Source organism: Podarcis muralis, chromosome 5 (assembly GCF_964188315.1).
Source record: "Podarcis muralis chromosome 5, rPodMur119.hap1.1, whole genome shotgun sequence".
Classification (NCBI taxonomy): Eukaryota; Metazoa; Chordata; class Lepidosauria; order Squamata; family Lacertidae; genus Podarcis; species Podarcis muralis.
In genome coordinates this window covers 24,313,858-24,324,636 of record NC_135659.1, presented here as the reverse complement: position 1 = coordinate 24,324,636, position 10,779 = coordinate 24,313,858, and the positions used below count along the sequence as shown (strand labels likewise).

General features: G+C 42.4%; 1 protein-coding gene across 1 annotated transcript; it reads left to right on the top strand.

Annotated features, from left to right (window-relative positions):
* The first annotated feature begins 206 nt into the window (after nt 1-206).
* LOC114598691 (pancreatic alpha-amylase) lies at nt 207-10,195 on the top strand. The gene is made up of 10 exons (XM_028732643.2): nt 207-2,428; nt 3,935-4,081; nt 5,467-5,664; nt 6,001-6,231; nt 6,410-6,543; nt 6,655-6,777; nt 6,902-7,001; nt 9,173-9,294; nt 9,454-9,579; nt 9,899-10,195. Exons 1-10 carry the CDS (start codon nt 2,261-2,263, stop codon nt 10,086-10,088), a joined length of 1,539 nt encoding a protein of 512 aa, XP_028588476.2. The 5' UTR covers nt 207-2,260; the 3' UTR covers nt 10,089-10,195.
* The last annotated feature ends 584 nt before the right edge of the window (nt 10,196-10,779 follow it).

The window sequence follows — 10,779 nt, the reverse complement described above, 5'->3', positions numbered from 1 at the left end:
TATTCTAAACTTTCAGAGAGGTTAATATAATCAAGGAGATATGAATCTGAAGTCATCTGTTGCTGAAAAATTACCTTTAAACCTATCATTCACTTATCAGAATCTTCTGGCTCTTCAACAAAACTGGTAAATATGGTTAATATGTCTGTCTCTTTGGGAGTGTGTGTGTGTGTGTGTGTGTGTGTGTGTGTGTGTGTGTGTTGGGAATTGCTGTTTAGGAAAGTACTAGACTTTGTGGCTATGGGTAGTAATCAGCTAGGTTTTCCTCAGAGCAAACCCTCTAAAATTATTGGATCTAGTGAAGTCATGCTTGTTAATCTCACTGGGTCTAGTTTGAGCAAAATATCTGAAGCACATTTTTCAAATCAAAAAATTCTGGGCACTATAGTTTACCCCTCACAGAGTGACAATTCTCTTCACCCTTAACAAATAAAAGAGCCCAGAATTCTTTGAGAGGGGAAATGTGTTTTAAAGGTATTGTGTGTAAGCAGCCTTAGTCATGTACCACCCTTTGTAATTGTAGGTTATGCTTCTCATACAATGTACTTTGAAAACTCCTGTTATATTCCACAGAGTATATAAAAGAGCCTCTGTTTCTGCAGACTCCTAATTTGAATGTTTAACACCAGTACAATCCCTGGAACCCAGGGCAGACTGGGACACTTCTCTTATGGGTAATTGTGACACATCTTGATTAATACAGTTGACATACAATTTGCTTAGGTACAGAAGTGTTAGGTCTTGACTATAGGGAGCAATTGATTATATGGAAGTGAGGCTGCAATGCCTATAACTTTTGGTTGCTGTATCACTGAATGCATATGCTAGTGGGGCATTCCACCCCAATTATTAATTACTTGATTAATTATATTTCTATACTGCCCTTTGTCCAAAGATCATAGGGTGGGTTACAATATAAAACCACAAAAATACATACCATAATAACAAACAAAAACAATACCACACCGCAGTATAGAATGGCATAGATCAGGGGTCAGCAAACTTTTTCAGCAGGGGGCTGGTCCACTGTCCCTCAGACCTTGTGGGGGGCCGGAATATATTTTGGAAGGAAAAAAATATGAATGAATTCCTATGCCCCACAAATAACCCAGAGATGCATTTTAAATAAAAACACACATTCTACTCATGTAAAAACACGCTGATTCCCAGACCGTTCGCGGGCTGGATTGAGAAGGTGATTGGGCCGGATCCGGTCCCTGGGCCTTAGTTTGCCTACCCATGGCATAGAAAGTTTAATTAGCCAAGGATCTAGGAGAAGAGGAATGTTTTTGCCTGGTGTCAATGTAGCTGCATATGGGCAGGGTACAACATGATGATGATGATGATGATGATGATGATTTAATGAAGGTGCCAGGGAGGCCTCCCTGGAGAGAGCATTCCACAAGCAGGGAGCTACCACAGGAAAAAAAGTCCATTATTGTGTTGTTAAATAAATATGAGCATCCTTAAGCCTACGGTCACCTCCTTCTAAAGTAAACCAAATCTGGGTAAGTGTTGTGGCCCTGCAACATCTTGCAGCTTGGAGAAGTAGGGCAAGTGTAAAAGAAAGAGAGAGAGAGAGAGAGAGAGAGAGAGAGAGAGAGAGAGAGAGAGAAAGAAAGAAAGAAAGAAAGAAAGAAAGAAAGAAAGAAAGAAAGAAAGAAAGAAAGAAAGAAAGAAAGAATTCACCATGATGGACAACAAGTAATAAGCTCTGAATGGTGTAACCTATGAAAAGGGATGATTGGCATTGTGTTGAAACCTGTGTGTGTTGTGAAAAAACATGAGGACACCAGGAGTCACTTGCACCGTCTACTACTATTCACAGTATTTGCAATGACACTGATTCCAATTAATAGGTTCCCATTAAAATATACTCCATGCACATAAGTGTGGAATGGCTCCTTCTGTTGAAAGTAATAGGAGAGTGTGTCCATACAAACTCTTCCCGGTGCATACAAGTTCATGGGTTCAGCCTCTGAATGTCTGTTCCCAGGACTATCTAATCTATTTAGCTGCGAACACAGACATGAATAATCACACGGAGCCTTATCCAGTGGATTTGAAGTTATTAGCCAGAGAATTTGGTCTGTTATCTTCACCTGTTACTTTTGTTTAAACCACCAAATGGAATGACCTTTGATTAAATATAGCCAATTGTGTTGAATGCATCACGACTGAAGTGTACTTTGATCTGCAGCAAGAATATAAATAGAAAGGCAAAGCAGAGCACTCAACAACGACAATTCTCCAAGACAACATGAGGGTCTTTCTTCTCCTAGTTGCTTTTGAGCTTTCTTGGGCTCAGTATAACCCAAATACAAAGCCCGGAAGGACATCAATAGTCCATCTCTTCGAATGGCGTTGGGCTGACATTGCTCTGGAATGTGAGCGTTATTTGGCACCTAATGGATTTGGCGGAGTCCAGGTAGGCGACTTCTATTCAATATTTGCTTGTCACAGTTTATTTGGACCAAAGACAACAAGTGGCGATTTCAATATAACTAACAACTGGAAATAATAGGTGCTTACAGGCGTATACTTAGACCAGTCATTGGAAACAGACCAAGGTGAAGGACTCAAATATATAGTTAATGCTTAATGGTTTAATTCAGGGGTAGCCAATATGATACCCTTGAACTCCATGTCATAACCTCCAGATTTTGCTGGACTCTTAACTCATATCAGCACCAGACAGCCTTGCCAAAGATGATGAGAACTATAGTCAAGCACCACCTGGAGGTTAGGATGTTAGCTACTCCTGGTTTAATTAATGTGTCTGAACCAATAAGACTATTGAAATACAATGTCAAAGTGACAACCAAAGCTTTTGAAATTTGTTTGGAATGTGGGACCGGTTCACATAGCCAACTTGGCAACATCCAACAATGTAATTTGGGGTGGGGAAAAACACCCCAAATAATATTTTGGCCAAGGCTTTATTTATAGGTCTGGTTTAGAGTTAAGCAAACCACTCCATGAATAATGGTGTGTGGGAAAGAAGATGGAAGCATTTTGCTATGGGCTTCATGATCTTTAATGATTCTTCTGTGCATAACAATGAGACACTCTTTTAATATTAATAGAGATAATGGATAATGAAAACTTCTCTACGACTTGCTAAGTCACAAGACCATAATTTTGCCAAGAATTAAGTTAGCAAGGAATGTATAAAATTAGCTGGTAAGCCAGACATCGCTATTGTCCAGCCAAGTGATAAAGAACATCTTTTCACACTTCCCCATTAGAGCAGAGTGGTCCAGTGCAATAGGAGAGTGATAACATTCTACTCTTCATTTCTACTCCTCAGGGCAATATAAATCAGGGAGGGAGAGAGAGAACAAGAGGTAACTCCATGCCTGTTTTTGTTGTCTTTTACAACATGCAACATGGAACCTTTTTTGGAAACCTGGTTTTTCCTGTTTCCCTTCTGAAAGGATGGGTGAATTGGCAGCAGGAACACCTTGCTAGTGGAGCCAAGAGAGATTTCTGCTTAGCAGGAAGCGATGTTCCTGGCCATAGTCTGTCAGGATTCTTGGGATTTGTAGCATTCAATTCATTTGAATCATGGGCATAGAAACATTAAAAATCCTGTGAATTCCAGAAGGCAAGGACACTCCTGACTTTGTTGTATGAGTGTCATTTCCAAATGCGTAGATGCCTGCAAGGCCTCCCTGTTGCTTTGGATGAAATGATGCTGTCAGGGAGGGCTGGGGGCAGTTCCTCTCACATTTGGTTCTTCTGAAGACTCTCTGAGGAAGATTGTGAAAGCTTTCTGAGGAGAATTTACTCATGACTTGTTTTGTATTTTCTGTACAGATTCTGGCTATGTCAACCGCAGCCCACAATAAATAAGCAGCACCATCAGCTCTCTACTAAATTGTTGAAATGGCATTTATTGGTGTGTGGTGTTTTAATATCTCTTAATTCACAGATCTCCCCTCCAAATGAAAACCTCGTTATTACAAATCCATGGAGGCCATGGTGGGAAAGATACCAGCCCATCAGTTACAAGCTATGTTCACGATCTGGAAATGAGAATGAATTTAAAGACATGGTTACCAGATGCAACAATGTTGGAGTAAGTGGTTTGGAAATCCTGTCTATAGGTAGTGGGGAACTTCAGATCAAATCAGCTATGGTTCTATGCCAGTGACATGTATTCAGTTAGGGAGACAATTATTCCAGGGAGATGGCTGGTAAAATTCACTTGTCACCCCAACAAGCTAGGGATGGGTGGAGTCTGCCTAACTCGATTCAGAATGGACCCATTTCAGTTGGATGAATTTGGAGGACATCCCCTGGACACCCTTAAATTAATCAAATGTAAAAGCAAGTTTAATCTGAATCAGTTCTGAGAATGCAACAGGATCTAGAACCACTTTGCGATCAAGAGCCCTGTCTGCTCTCCCCTTACCTTTCCCAAACTAACTAAAGTTAGTTACTCGAGGGGTAACTCTGCCATATGTAGGGCTTCACAGTTTAACTTTCAAGGATCCTGCAAGCATATACAAAATCATCCAGTCCCACAAAAAGCTATGGGAAATGTCCAGAAAGGTCAGAAACCATGGAAATGGCATTTGCTGTGGTTCCTGGGAGCCCCCCAAGAGCTACTGTGCACGTTCTCTATGTTGGGAGACATAGAAAACTACCTTTCCTTTAACTTCTAGTTAAGTTAGTTATACACAATGCTGTATAAGCATGTGTAGTCTAAATAGTGAGGCTCTTTTATTATGGACAGCTGTCTCTTGGAACCTAATATTGCCATTTCAGTAACTTTGTGAAGGAGGAGCAGGAGAGAAAACTCTAGGGTTACTGCAAGGTCAAAACAGACCCCTTAATGAATTTTAAATTGTGTTTCTCACTTATTATATGCATGTTCAATGTCTCCTCTGCATACATTTTAAAAGTAAATAAAGGAGGAATGGCCCAGACTCTAGAGGAATGGGCCCATGAAATGTGCTGCTTGAAAACCTTCCATCACTGACACAAAGTGCCTTGTTTTAATTTACCGAGATTTCTAGTCAACCCCATCCTTAAGATGTGGAGTGGTTAACAGATCAAGCACCTGCAAGACAGAATTAATATTTCACCTACATTAATAACACTTCTCACCATTCTCCAACTTAACTCTGAGCCCCCTAGGCCATCCCAAACAGATAGGTCCTATGATCCATCCCAAAATGCCCTCGAGCTTAGACTTTGGCAAATATGCAGTGGGAAAGCGTTCCGTAACTGGGGAGAAGGGCAGCCACCAAGAACATCTCTCTTCATTCAGTTGGTAACTAAGCACAGATGGTATGATTAAGAGGGCATCCTCAATGGAACTCAGTGCTTGAGAAGGGACCCAAGAGAGGAAGTATGTTGGGCCTTCATAGGATATAACCAGCTCCTTGAATTATGCCTAGAAGAGAATAAAAATCAATGATAATAAATACAACCTGGTCATGCCTTTTCTGTACTCAGGTATATATTTATGTTGATGCTGTAGTCAACCACATGTGTGGAGCTGCTGCTGGATCTGGCACCCACTCTACTTGTGGAAGCTATTTTAATTCAGAGACCCACGATTTCCCTGCTGTCCCGTACTCCGGCTGGGATTTCAACGACTGGAAATGCAAAACTGGAAGTGGAGAGATTGAAAATTATGGTGATCCTTACCAGGTGAAGCTCTTGCATTCATTTTTTTTACCCACTTTCTCCTTTCTTCGCTTGCATATTTCTTCTCTTCATCATCCTTATGCAGTTCCTCTTCTTCAATTCTTTTCTGCATAGGAGAAGTTGGTTTAAATGTGACACCCAACCCACTAATGATAAACTGGGCATCTGGGATAGCTCAGCTGGTAGAGCATGAGACTTAATCTCAGGGTTCGAGCCCCACGTTGGGCAAAAGATTCCTGCATTGCAGGGGATTGGCCTAGATGGCCCTCATGGTCCCTTCCAACTCTACAGTTCTATGATTCTATGAAATTGATTTCTCAAAACAACCTTTCAAAACAGGTCCGCGACTGTCGCCTCGTTAGCCTTCTTGACCTTGCGCTCGAAAAGGACTATGTGCGCTCCAAGGTTGCTGAGTATATGAACCATCTGATTGACATTGGAGTAGCAGGATTTCGAATTGATGCTTCCAAGCATATGTGGCCTGGGGACATGAAAGCATTCTTAGACAAGCTGAAAAATCTGAGCACAACTTGGTTTGCTGAAGGAACAAGGCCTTTCATCTTCCAAGAGGTACTTTGACTGTCTGTTATGTTGAAGACAACCATTAAGCGCATATAAGGCTAGCTTGAGAGGACGGCAAGGGCAGACATTTGTGATGTAGAGCTGATTTCAGAGCGTACAAAAAACACTTTATTTTCTACTCATCTGTTGCTGTATCGTAATAACTTTTCTTCTTTTCCCTCAACAGGTAATTGATTTGGGTGGAGAGGCAATTAAAGCCAGTGACTACTATGGAAATGGCCGGGTAACTGAATTCAAATATGGTGCAAAACTAGGAACGGTCATTCGCAAGTGGAGTGGAGAAAAGATGGCTTATTTAAAGTAATTTAATTTTATATACTTCAAAGCAAAACTGAATACCGAAGCTTAGAGCCTTGCACATATTGAAATTGAGTGTTTAGCTAAATTTGGCCCTTTCTCTCTTTTCTTCAGGAACTGGGGAGAAGGCTGGGGTTTTATGCCTTCTGACAAAGCCGTTGTCTTTGTAGACAATCATGACAACCAGAGGGGGCACGGTGCTGGTGGATCTGCCATTTTGACTTTCTGGGATTCCAGGTAAGGAACACTTTGAGACTTGAAGCCTTACTGGCTCCTCCTCCCCACCCCACCCCTGAAATAAATATAAATCTCCATTTCTGATCCTCCCTTTCATGTTCATTTTCTTAAAATATATCTTCAGGCAATACAAAATGGCAGTCGGCTTCATGCTCGCTCACCCATATGGTTTCACCCGTGTGATGTCAAGTTTCCGCTGGCCAAGATACTTTGAGAATGGAAAGGTCAGTTTCTATTGTGTGATAACAAAGAGCCTAAATAAATTGGCAATGGGCATTCGTTATTTGGTTTTAAAGGATGTGCACCCCACTTTTCTAGATGTGTACCACATCTTCAAAGAGCTCTGTACTGAGAGCCAGTGTGGTGTAGTGGTTAAGAGCGGTGGACTCATAATCTGGTGAACCGGGTTCGTGTCCCCGCTCCTCCACATGCAGCTGCTGGGTGACCTTGGGCTAGTCACACTTCTCTGAAGTCTCTCAGCTTCACTCACCTCACAGAGTGTTTGTTGCGGGGGAGGAAGGGAAAAGGAGATTGTTAGCCACTTTGAGACTCCTTAGGGTAGTGATAAAGTGGGATATCAAATCCAAACTCTTCTTCTTCTATATAGGTGGCTATTTCAGTTTTCAGTAAATTGAAATGGGGTGGTGGAAGGAAGGAATATCCCAGGGAGGTTCAAATCTTTCAAGGCTACAAACCTAATCCAATTGATTTGAGAGTAACTTCTACTGAGTTCATTGAGATTTATTTCTGAGTACACATGGTTGGGACGTGGGTGGCACTGTAGTCTAAACCACTGAGCCTAGGGCTTGCCAATCAGAAGGTCGGCAGTTCGAATCCCTGCGACGGGTGAGCTCCTGTTGCTCGGTCCCAGCTCCTGCCAACCTAGCAGTTTGAAAACACGTCAAAGTGCAAGTAGATAAATAGGCACTGCTCTGGCTGGAAGGTAAACGGCGTTTCCGTGCACAGCTCTGGTTCGCCAGAAGTAGCTTAGTCATGCTGGCCACATGACCCGGAAGATGTACGCCGGCTCCCTCGGACAGTAAAGCGAGATGAGTGCTGCAACCCCAGAATCGTCCGCAACTGGACCTAACGGTCAGGGGTTCCTTTACCTTTACCTTTACACATGGTTATGATTACACTATTATACTCCAAAAAGAATTAATTTATCTTAACTTCACTTTTGGTATGGTTGCTTTGTAATGATTGGGCATGTGGTGCCCCTGACGAATAATCATCTGCACTCTGAAGCACACTTGCAGAGAAGGTATGGTGGGCTTGCAACGCTTACCTGACCTACCTTTGGCAACGTTGCTGCTTCACACCAGGATGGGGTGAGGCTGAGGTGGTAGCAAGGTTGATGCGGTGCAAACAGACTGGCAAGAGCACCAGATTAGACTCCATCGGCCTAACTGCACCTCACCAACCTTACTCTTTCACGTGATGGTATGCACTAAAAATGTAGCCGGAGAAAAGTCAGGTGAGCAGTGCAGGCTAACCATGCTGTCTACCACTGGGTTTTATTTATTTGACTTGAACTACTTATGGAATGCAGGTGCTAACTCTGTCCTTCAGACTCATCGGCGTCATTAATATGCACCTTGCTCCACAGAACCAACAATCCTACACATCCAGGAGACTGACCAAGTCATGTGTGTGTGGTCTTGCGCATACAGCAGAATGTCAAGGAAGGTGGTCGATAGTACTGTAGTATTTCAGCCTATCAGTTTTGAATGTTCCTCCACATAAAACAAAAACCCTGACTGAAACAGACAGTAAAAGTTCATCCAAACCAAGAAAAAACCCTAGTGTATTAGTTATTGAGGTGACAGCCAAGACTGTTGCTTTCTGTGAACCAGGCAGAGGGCCTTCTCGGTAGTGGCGCCCGCCCTGTGGAACGCCCTCCCTTCAGATGTGAAGGAAATAAGCAGCTATCTTCTTTTTAAAAGACATCTGAAGGAAGCCCTGTTTGGGGAAGATTTTAATGATTAATGCTGTATTGTTTTTAACACTTGATTGGAAGCTGCCCAGAGTGGCTGGGGAAACTCAGCCAGATGGGCAGGGTATAAATAATAAATTATTATTATTATTATTATTATTATTATTATTATTATTATTATTATTATTATTATTATTTATTATTCTGTGCTAACTTGGTAGGGGTATAAGGAAATATCATGATATGATCCTCCATCTGAAGTGGCATCATCCATTCTAACATATTGGGACCCTAGCAGCTTCTCAACTCATTATGTTACATGTGTAGACCAGGCCTTTGCCTCCCAGAAATATGATAATCTGCAAGTTTGGTTAGTTTATACGTTCCAATAAATGTGTTCTGTTATTATTTTTCACCTCTGGTCTAATATTTATGTTTTCTCAATTCTTTGACAACCAGGATATAAATGACTGGGTTGGACCTCCGAGCAACGGGGATGGGTCTACCAAATCTGTTACCATTAATCCAGACACAACCTGTGGCAATGACTGGGTCTGCGAACATCGATGGCGTCAAATAAGGTTGGAATGTGAACATGGCTTAATGGCTACAAGCCAACACATAGATTAGCACTCTTTCAGTCCCCTTAATCATGCTTATCTCTTTATTGCACTTTGGCATGTTTGACTCTGTTCTGCAGTACATCAATTACCAATGAACCCATTTTTCCCCCTCCAAAGGAACATGGTGATTTTCCGCAATGTTGTGGACGGACAGCCATTTACCAACTGGTGGGACAATAACAGCAATCAAGTGGCATTTGGCCGTGGCAACAAAGGATTCATTGTCTTTAATAATGACGACTGGTAAGTAGGAAGAGATTTCTCATGTGTTTAAAGCAGAGAAGTCTAGCTGGCACCTAGAGCTATACAGAATCTAGCAATAATGTTTAAACCAGCCTTGCAAAGCACACCAGAATCTTCCATAGAAGGAAGGATGCGGTGGGCAATTGAGCATCATCAGTTTTGTCCTTAGAAAAGCCAGGATGGGGTCAAACTGAAATCTCACTTTATTATTAGCAATTGCATAGAGGAATGGACCCAACAAGTAGCTTAGCGTGCAAAGCTCGATGATAAAGGATAGTTAACTACATTATCATTATTTTTGACTCTCTTTTTAAAACAGGAACATGTCTGAAACTCTGCAAACTGGCCTCCCTGCTGGCACTTATTGTGACATCATTTCTGGGCAGAAGGAAGGCAATGGCTGCAGTGGAATTAAAATCCAAGTCAATGGCGATGGCACAGCTTATTTCCAGATCAGCAACTCTGCCGAAGACCCCTTTGTCGCCATCCATGTCGATGCTAAATTATAGCTCGGGGAGAGGAATGTCCTCACCTCGGTTTTGCTTTCCTAAAGCACTTCTGAGCGAGATGGAGTAATTTTGGAATCCCTCAAAAGAATAAAAAGTTGCAATGCTCACATGGATCTGCCATTTGTTTCCCTGATAAAACAATGCTTGCCACCAACACACACACACAGAGTCCCCATCTATCTAAAACAGCCCACATGTAGCCATTCTTTAAAGGAGAGCAAGAATGCATAGAGCAGTCGCCAAGAGAGTCAGTGTGATGTAGTGGTTAAGAATGGTGGACTCATAATCTGGTGAACCGGGTTCGCGTCTCCGCTCCTCCACATGCAGCTGCTGGGTGACCTTGGGCTAGTCACACTTCTTTGAAGTCTCTCAGCCCCACTCACCTCACAGAGTGTTTGTTGTGGGGGAGGAAGGGAAAGGAGATGGTTAGCCACTTTGAGACTCCTTAAAGGGAGTGAAAGGAGGGATATCAAGTCCAAACTCCTCCTCCTCCTCCTCCTCCGCCATGTGGATGATACCAGCATAGCAGTGACTTCCATCCCACCGACTAGCTGCAACTAGTCTAGTGCAGGGTGGGTGCTTTCATACTACACGCTACATACTATAGGCACTGAATGCTGAGATTGCTAATCAGAGGCTGTTTTGAAAAGCCCTCATAGTGGCATCAGAATGCATGGACTGGCCCTATGCT

What these genes read in the sequence shown, in the direction of transcription:
- LOC114598691 (XM_028732643.2), top strand. Translation starts at nt 2,261, where the DNA reads ATGAGGGTCTTTCTTCTCCTAGTTGCTTTTGAGCTTTCTTGGGCTCAG. An exon ending in GGCCTTTCATCTTCCAAGAG is followed by an intron (nt 6,232 to 6,409) that starts GTACTTTGACTG and finishes TTCCCTCAACAG; the next exon opens with GTAATTGATTTGGGTGGAGA. An exon ending in CATCGATGGCGTCAAATAAG is followed by an intron (nt 9,295 to 9,453) that starts GTTGGAATGTGA and finishes CCCCCTCCAAAG; the next exon opens with GAACATGGTGATTTTCCGCA.